This window comes from Microcebus murinus, chromosome 2 (assembly GCF_040939455.1).
Source record: "Microcebus murinus isolate Inina chromosome 2, M.murinus_Inina_mat1.0, whole genome shotgun sequence".
Classification (NCBI taxonomy): Eukaryota; Metazoa; Chordata; class Mammalia; order Primates; family Cheirogaleidae; genus Microcebus; species Microcebus murinus.
The window spans coordinates 121,104,549-121,124,668 of NC_134105.1; the positions used below are offsets into that span (position 1 = coordinate 121,104,549).

General features: G+C 50.0%; 1 protein-coding gene across 1 annotated transcript in view; it reads right to left on the reverse strand.

The window, feature by feature from the left end:
- Positions 1 to 20,120, reverse strand: part of TNR (tenascin R) — a 389,837-nt gene that overhangs the window by 81,226 nt on the left and 288,491 nt on the right. The window contains exon 3 of the mRNA XM_012765050.3: positions 1,106 to 1,666. Coding sequence (XP_012620504.2) covers positions 1,106 to 1,604 — 499 coding nt within the window. The 5' untranslated portion in view covers positions 1,605 to 1,666. The remainder of the gene's footprint in view (positions 1 to 1,105; positions 1,667 to 20,120) is intronic.

Genomic DNA, 20,120 nt, shown 5'->3' on the forward strand with positions numbered 1-20,120 from the left:
AGCTCGGGCCTTCTGGGCTCTGCTAACCTTGTACCCCTGCCCCTCCTGCTTCATCCCGTGAAAGCCTTGAGGTCACGGGCCCTGAAGAGGTGAGTGCTCAAGCCCAAGTTGATAAGACAAAGGCCTCTTCTCATTACTGAACTGAATCGCCTGGGTCTAAGGTAGCTTTTGGGAGAGGAAACTGGCCACAAAAGAGGGCGGACACAATTCCTGCTCACTAGGGGTTTGCTGGGAGCCAGGCTCTCATCCAGAACTGGTGCGTATGTATTTAACAACCAACTCCTTGCTGCGCTGGCCTAGCGCCATTTTGTAGACGAGGAAGAGAAGGCCCGGGCAGTGAAGCTTGCTAGGAAGACCGTGCGCTAGGAAGGAACAGAGCCAGGACTCACACTTGGGGAGTCTGGCTCTGGGGGCTTACGCCGTCTCTCAGAGAGGGGAAGGTAAGCTCGTAAAGTTACTAGCTGGAGAGCGGGCAAGGCTAGAGGTAAATCCCCAGGACATTCAGCCTTTTGGAAGATGGAACGAGCTCTGTGTGCGTTGTGTGTGAGAGAGTGTGTCTGTGCGCATGCGTGTCTGTGTGTTCGTGGAGGGGAAAGGGGATAAAAACTTCCGTCTTGCTGGAGAAGTCGGGGCAGGTCCTCTGGGACCCTAAGGACTATCATTCCCGCAGATGGGAGGGAGGCTGCGGCTGAGTGAGCAGCGCGCCTGCGCTCTCCAGTCCCTCAGGTTAACATGGATAGATATCACCTCAGCCGCCTGCGAGCACCAAAGATGAATGAAGACAGACATCAAATTCCCTGCTCGCCATCGAAGTCGCTGTGCTGAACCAATGTGCCATTACCTGACTCATCCCCCCAAAATCAGGTTAATGTATTGCAAACCAGCCACGCAGTGCAGAGAATCCCTGAACTGGATCCCCGGGAGGGCTGCGTTTATGTCTTACAGACGCATTAACCAGCAGCTACAGACCGGGGCACTGTTTTTGACGGTGTGAAGGGAAGCTGGATTTCACGCGGAGTGCATTGCTCCCTCCCGCTTGCTCTCCCTTTCTTCTCAGCCCTCCCCGTCCCCTCTGAGACCCCGCTGCAGGGTCCCCAGCCCCTACCTGTGGCGGCGCCGTCCTGGCAGCAGTTGGTGTTGCGCTGGTCACGCAGCGCCGACACCTCCCTCTCCAGCATCTCCACCCGGCTCAGCAGCTCCTGCAGCATCTGGGCCGAGCCGGCGCACGGGCAGGCCTTTTTGGGGAGGTTGATCCTGTGGGTGAAGGTGACCTGGCTCTCGTGGTCTGAGGTCTGGCCCGTGTACTCTGCCAGAGCCTCGTCTTCGGCACTCAACTCCTGCTCGGCGGAGGCCTCCAGCCCCGAGGAGCAGAGGCTGTCCAGGGGCACGTTAATGTTGTACACGTGGTTGAAGACCATGGGCTGCTCTTTGCTGGTGGCGTTGTAGTTGGCAACACCTCCTTCCTCCTCCACTGCTTGTCTCTGGACCCTTTCTGTGGTGACTTCCAGCTGGCACTCCGAGGGCTTGAGCATGGAGCCCAGAAGGATCAGGTTGACACCAATGAGCATGTTCTTCAGGACCACCGTTTCCCCATCTGCCCCCATCCTCTCAGCCAGAGCTCTGGGTTTAAGACCGGCCTGCAGCACACAGCATGGGTTGCAGGAATCTGCAAGAAAGCCACGAATGAGACAACCTCCGAGACCTGCACCTTGGCACCATGGCTCTGCACAATCCTAACAGCTAAGGAATGGGCAGCCAAAGATGTTCAAGGGGCATCGTGAAGGGACGGTGGCTGCCAACGTCATAAAGGTCCAGGACTTTGTCCCTGAAAATGGACGCTGCTGCTGAAGGCTGTTTTGTTTTCCCAAAAGGCTTTTCTACAACACCCGGGTCAGGCCCACTTGTGCTGGGTAAGTGGCTCCTACAGGCATGCGGGGCCTTGGAGGCTGTGTAGGCAGGTTATTCATCGGAGGAGGACTCAGAGCTTCCTTAGTTCCCTCTGAGAAATCAGACGAAGGGGCCCATGGAGCCTTGGGTGTATGCTCCCATTTCCCCAGATATCTATTGTGGAGGGCTCCACCAGCCACTTCAAAATAGCTTCCTCAACAACTCCGCTAAGCTCATCTATTCAGCACAAGTTGACTTTAGAATAACCAACCAGGCAAATAATATAGTTCCAGGTAATTGTGATTGTTAATAATCCTTGGGTACATTTGTGATTATGTGGGACTGTGTGAGCTGAACTTTCTTTTAATCTTCTCATTAGTACAGTCCCGGTGCTCTGCAACGACAGGGAGCCTTTCTTCTGGGCTCCTGTTTAAATTGCTAAAATAATGAATTAGCTCCTCTGCTGGTTACCTAGTCACCAAGAACCACAGAGTACAATAAATTCACAGTAATGCAAATAAGTTTTTCAGAAATTATGTTCCCTTTGTATTCTCTATGTAAAAGAGAAAAGAGATTTACAAACTTTGGTTCTGAAAGTAACATTAGAGCTACTGGGAAGATTACGGACTAAGGGCCCACGTGGGAGTGGCTGTGAGTCTGAGAAGAAGGCAGCAAGTGCCGGCTAGCACTGACTGAGCGTGCGGATTGCGCTCCGCAAGAGCTTTTGTGACCCTTAGGACAACCTGTGCTGGGGCGTGGTGCTTAGCCCTTCCCGTAATGGAGGAAGTTACGATTTGAATGCTGGCCCCACGGACTCCAAAAGCTGTGTTCTTAACTGCTGTACCCCACGGTCTTTCTTGAAAAGAGCATTTCCTTTTCTCTGGTCTCCAATGGAAATTGTGTAAATTCTATGATCTTCCCGGAAATACGAAGATTAGAGAATTTTGCTAGGGCCAGATTCAGAGTTGCTTCCTGCAAGAGCATTCTTCTCTCATCTTTTCCCTCAGCTATGCCCCCAACACAGGCTGGATTCATGCTGCACCCTTCCAGGCCCCCTCCGTGCTGCAGCAACTGCCACGCCAGACCACCATGTCCTTTGCCTGCTAAGTCCACGCCGGTCAGACCGCGTCTTACCCCCAGCGTCTTACCCGCAGCGTGTAACGGTCTCTCCAGGACACGCGAGTGCCCAGTGTGTAGTTGTTGCGTGAATGCATGAGGGGACACACGGAAGGATGGAAAGATAAATTCGTGCATAACCGTTCGGCGGGGAAAGGTTGAATCATTCTCCAACTCACTGAATTCCTCCCCATTATCTCACGTAAGATATTGGTCTCTTCAATTTCAGTTCTGGGCAATGTTCTGGGTTGATTTTATTAGGAATCACCTGTATTAGTGACTACTATAAAATCTTGTCTTACTATTCAGCCCTTATATCATATATTGGACTGTAATCTGTCCTTGTTTTCAATATAGTGAGGAAGTAGGGCAGAGCAGAGCTATTGAGACTACAGACTCTGGAGCTGGAATGTCCGGGTTCAAACTCAGCTGCTTTGCTTTCTAGCTATAGGAAGATCCCTTAACCACCTTAGGCCTCAGATTCCTCATCGGCAGAGTGGAGATAACAATGGTGCCACAAGTATAGGGTTGGACTGACAATGGAGCTATTGTCTGTAGTATTCTTACCTAATGCTTCATACTAACTAAAATAAATAAATATGGTTTGCAGACAAGTAGAATAATTGTTTTGGTTCTTGCCCTGTTCAAGGACTGCCCTGAAATCATTGGAACATGTGAAGTGTCTTGTCCGACAGTGGACAGCAAGAAAGCCCGATCCTTAGCACACCCTGTCCAAAGATGGGTGCGTCCTTGCAGTGATGTGGGAGATGGTGACATGTTGGTCACTTCCAGATGAGATGAATCAGCCTCAGGGATAAGTGGAATGACATGTCTGAATTAAATTGCCCTCCTGCCCGTAAGTTCTTCCCACCCCTCTCAGCCACCGCTCTACTTGCCTTCCCATCTTCAGCTGCCCCAGGAATCACAGCCTTAGGTGTTGCTGGGGCCCTGCCACCACTGAAAGTCTCCCAGGATGGCTCTGCCATTAGCCATTTACGTACAGAAGAGCCCTTAGCTGTCTCTCTTACTGAGCTGAAGTTTATTCATCTGATCCCTATTGATATTGCTGAATAACATTTTTCTTCTGGGAATTGTAAAATTATTACCTAAACCCTCATAGCACTTAATGCAGCTTTTTTGCACATAGTACACACTTAATAAGTAAGTGAAAGAATAAACAACATTATAGATGAAAAGGAAGACAAGTGACAAGAAAATGAAGAGGGGAAAATGTGAAGTACCACACTTAGGCTCAAAAGCAACAACTACAAAATTACAGAGAGAGCGACTGGGCGCCGTGGCTCAGGCCTGTAATCCTAACACTCTGGGAGGCTGAGGCGGGAGGATCCCTCAAGGTCAGGAGTTCGAAACCAGCCTGAACAAGAGCGAGACCTCATCTCTACTAAAAATAGAAAGAAATTAATTGGTCAACTAAAAATATACAGAAAAAATTAGCCAGGCATGGTGGTGCATGCCTGTAGTCCCAGCTACTCAGGAGCCTGAGGCAGGAGGATTGCTGAGCCCAGGAGTTTGAGGTTGCTGTGAGCTAGGCTGATGCCACAGCACTCTAGTGCGGGCAACAGAGTGAGACTCTGTCTCAAAAACAAAAAGAAAAAAAAAGATTACAGAGAGAGGGAAAGGTGCAGCTTTGTGTGTGCAAAGGACTCTAGATTTTAGTCAATAACTAAACTTACTATTAGTTGGTCCACAGTGCGATATTTTGTAACTCCCAAATTTACTTAAACTTAGGATTTATCAATGAAATATAGAATAAAGGACACATAAGGAATTGCTCTGCTCTCTACTGCACTGGGCATTGGTCACTTCTAGGTGGCTGGGAGGTTGGAAGGACTCAAAATTCTCGCCCTACGAGAGAAAGGAACTCAGCATTTGGGTCCAAAGATGTGAAGACTCAGAGAGTACATTTGTTCATTTTCTAATTCATTCATTTGGCAAATATCAAGTACCTACTATATACTGGTCCTTTCATTCATAGAAATGTCATTCAAGTGTGGGCAGGTGGGGGACAGACAATAAATAAATACTGGAAAAAAGTAATTATATATACCACAAATAATTATTATATAACGCAAATCACATGGCATTTAATATGTGATCAGGTAGCATGCGCTAGTGTGTGTTTGTGTAAAGAAGTGGTGACCACAGCAGAGACAAAGAAAAGAAAGGAAGGGAGCAGGGGCGTGAGCAGGGCGGGGGGCACGTTGCCGTCTCATAGGCATGGTCAGGACAGGCTTCTCTGAGGAGGTGGCGCTGAGTGGAGACGGTGTCAGAGTGGGGCGGCAGCAAGCCAAGCAGACGGGAGGAAGCTCAGCCCAGCCCCGGGAGCACGGAGCGCAGGGCTCCAGGGAGGAGCGGGCGGGTGACTTGGACAGACGGCGTGGCTGGCCATGGGAGAAAGAGGGGGCCGGGTGGGGGGAGGGGGGACGGGGGACGGGGTCGGAGAGGTGGTGGGGCCAGGTCTCGAGCGGCCTTGTAAGCCCCTGCAAGTTCTCTGGATGCTACTTTGCATATGTGGTCACTGCTCTCAAATGCATCGACGTGGCGAACGTTTATCATGAGCCTGCTGTCCCCGAGGAACTCTGTCTCGTGGGGGAGATGAAAACAGGAGTAAATGTAAGGACAGTGCAACGAGATAATTACCTAATACACAAAACGCCTCCAGAGGGCGGGAGGGGATACAAGTGCGCCCAGGGCGTCAGGGAGCGCCACGCAGCGCCACGCAGCGCCACGCAGCCTAAGCGAGGTGACCGTGAGTGCTGCCGCCAGGTCTTTCCGGCTGGCTTTGCAGGCACGTGGTAGGACTACATTTCCCCGCCTGCTCTTGGTGAGGCGAGGCCCTGTCCCTACTTCCGTGGCAATGAACTGTGAGAGGAAATGGTGCGTGTCCTTTCCAGGCTGGTGCATTCGATCGCTGACGGGAAACCTTCTGGAGCTTTCTGCCTCCCAGGGTGACGGGCAGTGTTCAGGGTGGTGGCTGCTCAATCAGGCTGGGTCCCTGCTGACTCACGACGGACATGCAGTGTGGGAAATAATCCTTTGGTTTTTGAAGCACAGATTTTGGGAGTGTTTTTTTCCACAGCGTAACCTACGCTATCAGGAAGTAATACTGAACTTGATTTTAATGGATTACTCTTTAAGTAAAGAAGGCAAAAGTTCATTCCACTCAAAAGAAATTGCATTTGTTCATACTCTCACTGAATTCAAGTATTTGAAGGGCTGTCAAATGCTAAGGGATTGGACCTTTGTTTGGCAAAAGTTCCCAGGGAGGTGGTTTCCACAAATGGGGGCATCTACAGGGAAGCAGACTTCGGCCCAATATATGGAAGAGCTGTTTTACTAGCGAGAGCTACTGGATTGTCAGGACAGGTAGAGTTCCTGGCCACGGGAGGGGCTCAGGCACCAGCTGAAACACTCCTCAATGAGAATGCTGATAGGGAATTTCGAGCATAGGATGAGAGACTGGACTGAAATGAACATTAAGGTCTTCTCTTTCCTGATATTTTACACATTTGTGGTCTTAGTGGGCTTGGCAGAGTCTACCGACTGTAATGCTGTATGTATGGGTAGAATAACAGAACTTCCTTCTTTCCCAGTTCTAGGGGCTAGAAGTCCAAAAGCAAGGCATCCCTAGGGCTGGTTCTTCCTGAGGGCTCTTCGAGACAGTCTATTCCATGCCTCTCTCCTACCTTCTGGAGATTGCTGGAAGTCCTCAGGCATTCCTTGGCTGTAGATGTACACTCCAGTCTTTGCTCTGCCTGCAGATTTCATCCTCCCGTGCCTGCACATGGCTGCCCTCCCGCGTGTGCACCAGACGTATCGGATGCGAGGCCCACCCGACTCCTGCATGACTTCACCTTAACTTAGCTACTTGTATCTGCAATGACCCTATTTCCAAATAAGCCGCATTCTGAGGTACTGGGGGCTAAGACTTCATCATACCTTCTTTAGGGGGGACGTAATTCAACCCGTAACAAATACCAAGAGTAACTGGGCCAAGCTAAGCACTTTCTTCACATCATTTTGTTTACTCCTGGCAGCAGCTGTGTAAGCTAGTGAGGAGGGATATTTAGGAGTCAATATATCCCACGACTGGTTTGGCTTGGGCTGGCACCAGTCAGAGGGGGCGGCAATCAGACCTGCTGCGGACACCAGGAGGCTCCGGGTGATTTGGCTGTGATGGTAGGTCTTCCTTTACTTCCATTATTTGAGATGAAGAAAATGAGCTTCAGGAAAGGCCACGGAATCTGACCAAGACGGCACAGTTAATGAGAAAGGAACCCAGACAGAACCCTGATCTTGCTGACCAAAGCCTGTGTTTTGAACGGCTGTTTGCAGCCAGCTTTAATTAGGGGCCGCATAACTGCTCTCATGGAAAGACTTAGAGCTCTTCCAAATCAACACTCTCCTCTCCTGGGTTCAGATTTAGGACTTCCTGACAGCGATGACTTTTAGCTTAATGTTTGCTCCACCGATCCAGCCTACCTCCCCGGAAATTGCTTCTGTCCTCCTTGAGAGGAGGCTCGTCTGATGGTTCTGTATTAAAAGCACCCAGCCTCCACTGTGTCCCAAGAATCAGGAGCAATTCTAAACCAGAAAGCCTTGGTTCTAGAGGAGTGGGGGACATTTTTTAAACTCGCCCTCCTCTAGGACAATTCTCCTCCAAAGCAGCAGTTATAGCAAACCGAGGCTTTGCACGAGCTCCCTCTGGCTTCAGTCACTTCTCAGGCTCCCCTGAGGTGTGCTTCCCAGCTCAGTCACAAGCCATTGCTAACCACACGCGTGCTGCCGACCGCTGCGCCTCTCTCGGGCATTGCTCCTCCGGAGAAGGCAGAGACAGAGGCCGGGATGGATGGCATGAAGTGCTCCATTTTTCTCACTGCATCTGAGGCCCGCTGAAGGGGGAAAGGAAGTGAAACTAACGTTTATTAAATGCCTACTTAATAATGCCCCCAGTGTTGCTAAGCTCTTGTCGCTTCATAATTATTTCAAAGTGGCTTTCTTTCTTGTGTCCCTGGAAGCTTTCGTTTCTGGCTCCACTCTCTATCTTCACCTGCTATTCTTCTGGATTGCAAAGAACCCTGACTGTCCTGCAGGTGGGCTCTTTCCTCGGCACTTCTCAGTGATGCTGGTGGGCAGACTTTTGCAGCTTCCCGTAGGGAAGGCCTGGCCCCGCACTGTGGAATGTCCGGGAGTGCTGCGTTAGACCTGCGCTCTCCTGTGGAGGGTCTGGGCTGTGCTGAGACCCACGCCATGTCTTTGGTGTGAGGCAGTGAGTGCACGGTTAAGCCAGACCCAAAACCTGTGTCTCCTCAGGCAACTTAGGAGGCTTGAGGGCACTAGCAGAGCTCCCTCTCTGCCCCTCACCGTCTTTCCATATCTCAGACAAGTCATCAGACTGGAACTAGTACGACTCCAGGACTGGAGCCCAGGTGGGCCAGTTCGAGAGATAAGCTGGTGGTAGGAGAAGGAGGATGCCATGGTCTGATGTTTGTGACCCCCCACAATTCGTATGTGAAACCCTGCCCTCAAGGTGATCATGTTAGGAGGTAGGGCGTTTGGGAGGTGATTAGGCCATGATGGCAAAGCCTTCATGAACGGGATCAGTGCCCTTATAAAAGAGGCCCCGCAGGACTCCTTGCCGTTTCTCCATATGAGGATGCAGCTAGAAGGCACCATCTAAGAACCAGAGAGGGAGCCCTCATCAGACTCAGAATGCGCTGGTGCCTTGAGCTGGGCCTTCCCAGCCTCTAGAATAGTGAGAAATAAATTTCTGTTGTTTATAAGCCATCCAGTCTATGATATTATATTCTAGTAGCCTAAGCAGACTAAGACAGAGGGAAAAGGAGGGAGAATCAGAGAAGGAAGGGAAAGAAGAGAAGGTGGAGAAGAAAAAATAGAAGAGAATTAGGCTGGTGAGAGAAGCAGACAAGAGTTCCACAGGTAGAGTGAGGAAATAGAAAGCTGAGGGATAGATAATAGACCCAGGGTTCAATGATGCACTCGCAGCTGTGAGCATGACAGACAGCTAATGACCCCACAAATGGGAGAGCAAGAGAGGTGCAGTGATTCCATAGATTGATACCCAAGAGAGCCGCTGTTCCATTGATTCATTTCCTGCACTCCAGCGTCCTTATCAATATAATTATCATGGCCAGCACCAGAGGTGTCTCTGGGTGATTTGTAAGAGGCGGATAACAGCACCGTCCTCCAGGCTGATTCGGGCCGCGTTAATGAGGTGCTCGCACCTCTCCAGGGAGGCCTGCGGGGAGAGGTTTGGGTCACCCCAGCTTGGCTGAAGCTCGTCCTCACCTAAAGCTGTTCTTAAGTAGCTTTTTATCCTTTATCCTTGACCTCCTCTGGCTTTATTTCTTCACACTGAAGAGCTTTTCTAAGGTTCTAGGAAAAATTCCATGAGCCACGCCCAGAGGAGAAGGGAGGGACGCTGCCTCAGGAAGCAGGGGTGTGGCTGGCGTGGCTGGCGTGGCCGGGCGTGGCTGGCGTGGTCAGGTACCAGGGCAGGAGGGGAGGGAGGAGAGTAGCCAGATCGCTCCCACTGAAGCTTGCCTTGGGCTTTTTCTTTTACTCTTCTTTTTTTCTAGAGTGAGAGAGGGGATGGAAGAGACCAACATGGGCACAGGGTCCTGGGGGTGAGGGGAAAGGGAGAGAAAGAATGAGCACGCAGGTTGTGGGGCAGGTGACCTCCTGAGAGCAGGTGGCCAGGGCTCTGTTTGGATTCTCCAGCTTCTGCCAACCTTAGTCCCCACTCTGTTCCTGGGGGTGATTTATACACCAGAACTGTATCTGTGGAAAGTGACACTCTTTTTGTGCTTTTTTTTTTTTTTTTTTTTTGGTTAGAATTAGTTTAAAAATAGTTCCCTCCCTGCCGTTGGGATGCTCTGTCACTTGGAGAAAGAGGGTAATTATGAAAGGCGAGGGTGTAATGTGATTACAGCCGGCCCCATTGTGTCAGTGGAGCCGCGAGGGCTGCTGGGAGCCTCAGAGCTGGCTCCTCTCCGTCAGCGCCGGGCCTTCATTGGGCCTGGCAGATTTCTGAAAAGACCCCGAGGGCAGAAAACTCCCAGCAGACAGACAGGACTGCATGCCGGCCCGGGCACTGTCAGCAGGACTGGAGTGGTGTGCAGGCCAGCCTGGGTGTCGCCCCCCACCAGGCCTGCCTGCCCCGTGCCCTGAACCACGTGCACTTTGATGTGTCCTCACGTGGGAATCTGCAGGCAGGGACTTTGGCTCAGAACCCGAAGGACCCACATTCATTTCTCAGCACACACAGTCGCCCAATATGTCCGTGGTTTTGTGTCAGTGTGCATTGGAGAAGCCACAGCGGCAGGGATGGGGAAGCTGGCTTCTGGCCTTGTCCTCAGGTTCTGCCTTGTACTGTCTGGGAGAACTTGAATTGACATGGCCTTTCAGAGCCACTCCTCCTTCATCTGGAAAATGGGGTCTTGAATATCAATCAAGGGAATGATACTAAGGGAGTAATAAAAATCTCCTGATGGAAAGTGAATATGAAGTCATTTAGGCTTGACAATACAACTGGCAAGGCCCGGCAAATCTTACCACGGGGGGGGGGGGGTCATCAAGGTGCTTCTTTCTTTTGGGGCAGCTATGGTTGATAGAGCGTCTGTCTTGTATTATTAACTTTAGCTCTAAAATTTTACTGTGCATGATCTAGGTTTCTCCATGAATTTTGGTAAATAGAAATCCCATTTAGGTGAGAACTTATCCAATTTTTATAGACTCCAGAGAATTCTTAATACCTGTAGAGTATTTGACAGTTAAATATATGTCATTAAACATACATACATAAACTGTATATGGCTCCAATTAATCCTCACAAGATTAAGTGGGATACTTCCCACTTTATAGATGAGGCTTACACTGTGGGGATGATTTGTCCAATTACATGCAGGAAGTTAGAGCCAAGCTACGTCCTAAATCCTATTTCCAGACACCTAGTTCATAGTAGATGCCACAGCCTCCCTCCATCAGCTGCCTCTATCCTTTGCAAGAAGGTAGGATATAAATAATGAATTTCTAATTAATCTACACCATTTTGGTAAAAGATTCTTCCAAGAGTCTGACCTTTTGCTATCATTAATGTCCTTTTTTTATCTATGTTTTTGAGCTTGGAGAACAGCATGTCACCATTTGCTGTTCAATTATTCTCCTTAAAGAGTTATATTGCCTTTCATTTCTCTCTTCTTTACATTTACTAAAACTGCAAAGACAGTTCCTTCAAGAGAAAGATTGCCAGCCAGACCGTGGCCCAAGCTGATGGTTTCTGTTTCCTGCCCACACCCTTTAGGACAGATTGAGAGATTGGTTCAAAATATAAGAAGTGGTCTCTGCTCTCCTGGGGCTTATAATCAAGTTGAGAAGACTAGACTAACGCACCTGGAACTAAAGAACAAGATGAGGCAGTCCATTTGTACGTATTAAACTGAAGAGCACTAGTTTTCAGTTCAATAGGCGTCCCCAAGGTGAAGAGAGATGAGTGTGGGAGAAGTGTCCAGAGCGGGCTTCCTTAAGAGGTGGGGTCTGAGTCTGGATGGAGGGGTGCGGTTGTGGGGGAGTAGGAGCTGTGGGGAGAGGGTGGGGAGAGGAGACAAAGGTAGGGAATAAGCAGAGTTAACTGGAGCCCACCGCTAAGTGCAAGAAAGTCTGGCCTCTGATGGGACCATTTTCAGTCTTCACAAAGGCGTAAAATCAGTTAAAACTAGGTTACGAAAATGCTACTACAAAATACTATATCATGAGTGTACCTGTGGATAAGGGGCTGGTCACTTATGAGCAGTGCTTCCAGAGCTTGATGTACCCAAACCAGTGGGACCATGCTAACTCACAAACATAGGCTCAGAACTTCTAATTAATTAAATCTGTAAATATAGGAACTGATAGCTTGTTTTTTTAGATCATTGAAACCCATCAGAAACAAACAAATATTAGCAGTAGTCACCTTTAAAAATTATTCCTGCCCACATCCAGAATACCAGAGAAATTCATCTGCCCTAAAAATACCTAGTGACAGACTCAAAGATCAAATTCATGTTGTTTCCGATTATATGACATAACTATATTGCAGTCGATCCTTCCAGCAGGAGATGAATAATTGCTTTCATCTATTGGATAACCATTAATTTCTTCAGATGACTTGTATGTTGGAGGTGGCAACTTATTAAAGTTTGACTCTAGTGGTCTAAGGAAGTTATTTACTCCATTGTGTAAATTAAGCCTTTTAGAGCATGAAATAGCACCACCCTGACCCAAAGACTATGAGCAGGTGAATTATATCTTCTAGTGCATGAAATAACATAATTATTTTCTACCTGAAAGTTGAGGAAGCTCCGATCACTGGTATATGGAGCACAACTTGCTTAATTAAATTTAGTTACACACTGATTGCATACCAGGAACTGGGCTAGATTCCACTCCAGATGTCAGGGGCAGGCTAGAGAAGTCTCAGGCAACTTGCTGTGTAAGTGGGAGAAAGGTATTCACATAACAAGAATAAATAGCAGACCATGATGAGTTATGGGACAGGCACTGTATCAGAGTTATGGGACATGCTTCTGGGAGCCCAGCGGAAGGAGACATTTCAACTGTAAGACATCCTAGAGAAAGGTCAATGGAAAATATGGCCTTTTAGCTGGATCTTGAAGAATGAGAAAGATTTCGAAAGGAAGAGGCAATGGAAAAGGCAGCTGACGTGGGTGAGGAGCAGAGAATGAGGAAATCGTGTTTGAGAAGGACACGTTTGCTGGAATAGTGGAGCACAGGGATGTCTGTGTTCAGGGTGAAAGGTACGAAGAAGATGTCAGAGAGCTGTGTTTGGCATCTTTGGAAATGTGCTCTGTGTCTGTCAGACTTGTTGAGCCAGCAATGTTTTTAAAGCAGGGCATGGCATGATTAAGAAACCTTTTGACATTTACAGTTGCAATTGGTTCCAAAGATGAATTTTGACTTGAAAAACACCGATGATTTTTTTGTTTGTCGTTTATCTTATTTTGCAGTTATTTAGCCAGTAAGGCTCAGATTAGTCTTCCTCATTGCTTTAGAGAGTAGTTTTCCAGGGTCCATAATTTCTTCAATTCCTTTTCTCTAACTCTCTTTTTTGACAAAATGCATTTTGCTCTCCATTAAGTTATACTGCATCATCTTTGTTCATTATTGTTAAAAGGGGACACCAGTGGAATTCAAATGCTATTTTATTAACTGCTAAATACAGGATATGTATTGTAAAATATTGGACTTCTAAATGTCTTCAATCTGAACAAAGACAGGAATTGACCATTTAGCTCTGTGCAGCTGCTTTTCTGATGAATGATGAATACAAATGACACTGAGTGGGCTTGACTGGGCGTCAGTAAGCAAGGCACGTTTTGAGGGTTCCCAAAGTTCATGTGTGGTCCACACAGGGTATGAAAAAAGCCCTCTGAGAGGGCACAGAATGTTTCAGGTGGTTTCAGGTTTATACCTGAAATGAGTTGCGCACGGTGTCCGGTTCTCTTTGACCGGCGTTCTTCCTCCCGCACCACTCGCCTTCCGCAGCCCTCGCTGGGCACCACGGTGGGGATCCCTTCTCCCTGCACGGCCCGGTCTGGAGCTCCTCATTTGCCTCTCCAGACCCTCCCTCTGCCCCTTTCCTCCCTGATGTCTTGCCCTGGAGCTTCCCATTCTGCCGAGGGGACGCCCAGCCACAGAGCCCAGCATGGAGGAGAGCCCGGCCCTGGCTGCTCCCGGGGCGGTTGGCCGGGCGGGCAGTGCCAACGGCTGAAGGGACGCTGCTTCGTTCAAGGTGATCCTCCCTGTGCACTGGCACGGCTGTCTTTCCGGGTCCTGGTAGCCTGTTGCCCACTCCTCTCACCTCTTTTGGGGCTTAAGGACAGTGACAGCTCAGGTTCTACGACTAGTCTCAGACCGGCTGGATGCAGATCCTCACTGACCAGCCCGTGGCTGTCCAGTTCCTGTCCCTGCAGGTCCCCGGGGAACCTGACTTCCTGGGAAGGGCTGTTTACTCCAGACATCTCTTCCTGTCCCCAACTCTGCTTCGAACTTACCTTCTTCTGTGTTTCATTCCCTCAGTGGTCAAATGCCAAAGTAATACAAGATACAGTATCGGCAATAAATTAATGCCTTCCGAAAACCTATTTGGAAACAGGTAGGCCTTATACTATAAATAACAGTGACATTTTCATTTTAACAACAGCCTTCAGCTAACCTAACAGTGGACATGGTTCAGTGTGGCTTCATGCTGTAGCAGAGAATATTTATTGCCTGTAAAAGGTTTCAACATTTTCTCACATTGATCTTTCTACCTTTCCCCTTTTGAAAGGCACTAAAATGAGTCAGAGTCACAGAACACCTGGCATTTGTAGAGCTCATTCAGGTTTTAAGATGCTTTCATACACATAAGCTCAGTAGAATTCTGTAAAGTATGTAAAGTGGACATATCGCTCCACTTTACGGATGGGTAAACCTGAGGCTCATGCCTAGAATAACAAGCTATAAAGTTGATACTAAAGAATCCAAGTGTTCTGAGGGGAATCTGTGCTACCTCTGAGAAACGTACAGTATGAAAAGGAATCTGGCCTTTTCAGTTTGTTTTCCTTACAGGGAGAACTGGAAAAATATAGTGATATTTGAAAAAGGAATGAAGGCACAGGCTTATTTATTTATTTTTATTTCTCAGCATAAATACATTCTCTTAATTAAAAAAAATACTCTTGGCCTTCTACTGTCTCTCTTCTCTGGCACTTGCTTGCATGAGCAGCTGGGTGCGGTGGGGGGAGGGCCTCACCCAGGCTGACTCCAGGCTGCAGAGCTGGAGGCGGGTTGGGTCCGGCAGCCAGGGTGAGAGGAGCCTGGGTGGAGGAGCCCAAGCCGGTCGGTGTAGAGGGAAACTGCTTTGTTTCTTTCTGTGGATGTACTCAACAACCCGCCTACTCCAGTGTTGGAGCACCGTGCCCCAAGAGGCTCTCAGGTTTCCCCAGTAACAACTCAAAACTTGATCCTTTCCTTGGAGTTTGCAATGGGAAAACCTATGCCTTTGATCCTAGTTTGCATTGTCAGCAGGGATTACTGCAGGGAAATGATTATAAAAGTGTCCCCCCTGCTGAGCATGACACCAGCTTGATTCACTAAATGGAAAGCCAAAGCAGGTGGGCTATTTCCCAAAACAGACTCTGACAATTCTCCATGCCTTATTCATCAGGGGCTGTGTTTGAAGATAATTATGAAGTAGGCAGTGACATGTCCTTCTACTGTTTGGAATATTATACTTTCTTTAGTTTAGACCCACACATGTGTCTAGAACAATCCAAACTTCTGATCTGCAAGATGATTCCACAGTATTAAGTCAACAAGGAATATTTATCACCTTTCCCCAAAATAACAAGATCTCTGGGCTTTTCCTAGAAGACCACAGACCTGGGACTGGTCTCAGGGTTTGCCCAAACCAGCTGTGTTTCATTAGGAAAGGAAGATCCCACCCCCTTCAGGTTAAGCCAATCACATAAGACACCATCACATGGCCCAGAGTCTGTGCGTTGCGCCCCTGCAGCGTGCATTTGGGAGTGCACTGTGAAGGAGAGGAAGGGCTTTCTGTGGCTGACACGTACATAGTCTAGGCACATGCTAGGCAGTCTTCTAAGGGCTTTATATATTAACTCATTTAATCCTCACAGCAATCGTAGGGACTATGATGATTGCCCTACTTTATAGATGAGGAAACTGAGGCACAGAGAAACTAAATGACTTGTCTAAAAATGGCAAACCCTAGGTGAGGGTACCAAGATTCAAACTTAAGCAACCTGGTGCCAAAGTCTTCTTTGAATGTGAAGAGTATACCCAGTGGATTGGGAAGCCTTTTTATGAGAAAGAGTTTGTGACAGTTATCTCCCTGTCTGAGCTCTAGCAGAACTTGTTCTAACTCTTATCACAATAGTTATCTGCAGAGATGTTTGTTTCCCCCTGGAGGGTCCCTAGAGGGCGGGATGTATAATCTAGTTTTCAGTTACCCCAGCATCCGGCACAGAGCCTGAAGTCTAGTCCGTCCTTTCTCTCTCTCTCTCTCTCCCTCAGTACACACACACACACACACACACACAGGTGATGTGGTTCCAGCCACCCTTACCTACTCAGATGTCCTGCATATTCCCACAAATTGGTCTTGCCTACTTCCAAAGTTTCTGGAATTTTCCTCTCTGCAGTGTTGTCTGGGGGGAACTGCTGCTGAGAGTGTGCAGGGTGGTGCTGAGAAGACTGGCACACGCCGCCCCGCTAGCCATCAGCACAGTTCATTGTTAGGGGGACAAGTGTCCTGCCTGGCCACTTCCCAGCCTCTCTCACCGAGAGCTCCCGCATCACGGGCCTCCCACACTCACGCTTCTGTTGATTGCTACTGCCTGTCATGTTGTTTCTTGCTGTTGACCTTGGCGCCTGTCAGACCGTCCATACCCCTAATCGACCTACTCGCCACAGGTCCATCTTCACTGCAAGCTTGTTCCTCTGACTGCTCAGGCTCTGTCACTGTCCCGTAGATTTACTTGCTGCTTCTCAGAAATGCAGGAGTGATTTGTGACCTTCTTTGCCCGAGGATCTGATGAGGTGGTTGGTTGTGAGCTGGCCGTCGCTGGTCCCCTCCAGGGGCAGACTTTAGAGAGGGGTTATTGCCTGCGGGCAGGGCACCCCTTGGAGACACGCATCCGTCTGTGACTCCTGCCACTTCCCTCCACTGGCTTTATGAGCTTGAGCGAGTCCTGTGACTGCCCTGAGTCTAAGTTTTCTTATCTGTGAAGTGGAGATTATGTGTAGTGAGAGTCAAGTATATAGAAAAGTATTTCATAAACTATTATGAGGTGGCATATAATTGATGGGAAGGTGTCAGCATTGTTAACAGATCAAAAATAAAGAATCACGTGGTCTCCATTTCTCCATGGAGCAGAGGTTCACTCTAAGACATCCAGCCGTGGAATCATCTTGAGCAGAACTGAAGATGCTCAGGTGACTCTGAGTGACAAATCACCTGGTGGCACTTGTGGCGTATCTTCTCCACCCATAGGTATTGATAAGGGCCATTATTTCACGCAGATGATCAACAACCCTCAGGGAACGGCCAACGCCGCTTTCCAGACTGGGGTTGGCTAGAATGTAAGTTGAGACCTCGATCCCCCGAGATCACGAGGGTTCCGAATTATTCCTTGGCAGTTCCTGGGCTGTGTGATCCCTGGACCTGGACTCTGAGAAACCAGAGCGGCACCAGGGTTGGAGCTGTTCACCCCACCCGCAGCAGCCGCTGGACGTGAGGCCTGAGAGGGAAGCATGGGGCCAAGGCCCAGGTGGCTGTCCCGGGCGGGACGGGGCGTGAGCCGGGCACGACCCAGGTGGACGTGTGGCACCTCCAGGGTGCAGCAGGGCAGACCGGCAGTCACAGGACTGGGTCAGAGCCACTCAGGCCGAACCAAAGCCGAGCAGGCACATCTACACAGCCGAGTCCAAATCCCGCGTGGCCCGGCGTCAGGGTATACGCCGGCCAAGCACCACGGGCCTGGGCAATTAGAACCCTGCGCCAACAGGCGAACGCTAACCCAATGCATTTATTTTTAAAAAATGTTTTTTTTCTGATTGGAAAAACAATACATAATTACTATAAAATCACCAGAATGTACAGAAAGTCTGTATTTTTATTAATATTATCCTGACCTAGCAAGGGTCACTATGATTTTGGTGTAATTTTTTTTTCCATTTTTTCCTCTGCGCTTATTTCCACAGCTGAGCTTGCACCCTATTTGGAATGGATGTCCAGACCGAGTCCCTCAGGCCTGCCGTCTTTGGGAAAGCCCTGCCCAGTACCTCTGCCCCGAGCTGGGCAGCCCGGCGCAGGCCTCGGGTTGACCCGAGTCCGCCGGCAGCTGCTCTGCAGGGTCAGGCAGGTCAGACAGATGCCAGGCCTGGCGGGGCGGCGGGAGCTGGGAAGGTCCCAACTGCGCAGCAGCTGCCCTATCTTCCCCGCTGCCGGGCACCGAGCACGAGTCTCTGTAAGCCGTGGAGCCTCAGTCAGTGCTGCCAGGGCGAGCAGCTTCCTGTCCACAGTCCTCCTCACTAACTGGTGTGCGGAATTGCGTCTGAACCCATCGCGGACATTTTTGTTTTGGTGTCAACTGGAGTAACGAAGCAGGCCTATTGGAGAAGGTCCCGCAGGAGAGAAGAGCCTGCTCCCCTGTGATCCCCGGCCAACCTGAACAGCAGGGCCCTCGGGCAGGTGGACCTGAAGCTCTGGAGAAGAGAAATTCCAGCAGAGCCGGGCGTGGCTGGCCAGAGGCTGCGCAGACACGACAGGTGCGGGATCGAAAGCCTGGGGCTCACCCTCCACTGGCACTGGCTAGTTTAGCCAGAGCCGCTGAAGCTCCAAAGGGAAGTAGGAAGGGACAGTGGCCAAGTCTGAGCGGAATACAGGAGCTGCTGGCTTCTGCCTGGAGGGTGTGCTCAGAAAGAGCTTCAGGGACGTGGAGACCCAGCAACAAATGCCACGTCAGAGACCCTGGAGGGTGACTCCAACCAGAGTGCTCTGGGAGTGTCATACCCATCAGCGTGCCCGTGAGGCCAGGAGAGGACGGCCTCTTGCCCTCTGGAGAGATCCTGAGAGTGACTCTCACCCTAAGCACTGCAAACTGACCTCAGGGCTCAGATTTGTGGATGTTATTTTGGGCTTATCAAATCATTTTCCAAGATCTTGTATTAAGAATACTTGAAATGGGAGGCAAGATGGTTCCAAAGGTGTGGAGCTTGGGAATCATATGGGCCTGGGATCTCGTCTGGCTGTACTAGCTGTGTCCTGTGTGCAAGCGACATATTTTCTCTGAACCTCAGTTTCCTCGCCTGTAAGATGGAAGTACTTAATAATAGCAGGGTTGGTTTAAGCACTTAATATATAATATTCAGTAAGCATTTGACACAGGGCCTAGCACAGAATAAGGGCTCTAAAAAAGTGTTAGCCCGACTGATAGTGTTCTCTGAGGGGCCACACGGGACCCAAGCCGAGTGAGCGCTTGCTGTCGGGGTGTTCTGACCCGGCTATGTTGGGTAGTCCAGAGCATGGAATGGAAGTGGTTTTATCAGACCTGTGACGTCAGTCCCTGAAGCAGTGTCCTTGTGAGCTGTGACGATGGCCTTCACTGACAGCTTCTGATAGGGCAAGATGGCAGCTGGGAGCAACGGGAGGTGTCTGCACCTTTCTCCCTACACACTGCCCACTGCCACTGCGCTCGAATTTGAAAAGATGAGCGGTTTTTCAGTATCCCCATAGACTGGGACCTGAGCCCCTCTGTCCCTTCTTCCCGGAGTGGTGAGTTAGGTAACAGCAGTGCTAACCGTTCAGGCCGGTGTTGGGGTGAAGCAGCTGTTACGAGGCAGGGAGCCATAGCTTCCGTGGCTTCTATGGCCTTGCGTCACCCGCTGGCCTGGGTGGGCTGAGCCTCTGCCACCTACGAGGCAAGGGCCATGTGAGCCATGGCTTACCACCGCGCTCTTGTTGTGTCCTAAATCAACCTGGAGCCAGTCCTTCGACCCCCAGAGGAAGCTGGCGCAGGAGCTTGCTGAGACCCGGGGCTCTCAGCCTCCGGAAGGCCGGCGGCTGGCCTGCTCTCACGTAATTACTCCTGTGGGCTCCCTGAGTAGCCTGGAGAGGGTGCTTTTCTGTGCTGAGGAAGAAGCACGTCTCTATGGACACAATGAGTACTGTGAGGCAGGTCTCATTTGCCTTTGAGGGGAGTCACTTCTTGCCCCGCCAGGACGCTTGGGGCGCTGGGAGGCTGTGTTTGCGCCCCTGCCTTCCTCTGCCTGCCAGGGGCCGCCGCCCGCCCGGGCTGGCGCTGTGCTGCCGCTGCCCGCGCCAGGTGGACGCGTGTGCGTCTCGGGAGGGAAGAGCGCAGCGCGCTGCCCTCTCCTCTCCTGCGCGGCCTCGGGGGAGGCCGCCATGCCGCGCGGCCAGAGCCGAGGCTGCCAGCGCTGGCCCTCTTGCGTCTGAGGGCCGGAGACCAGTCGCAGCCTTGCTGCTCACGCTGGCACACGGCTCAGAGTAC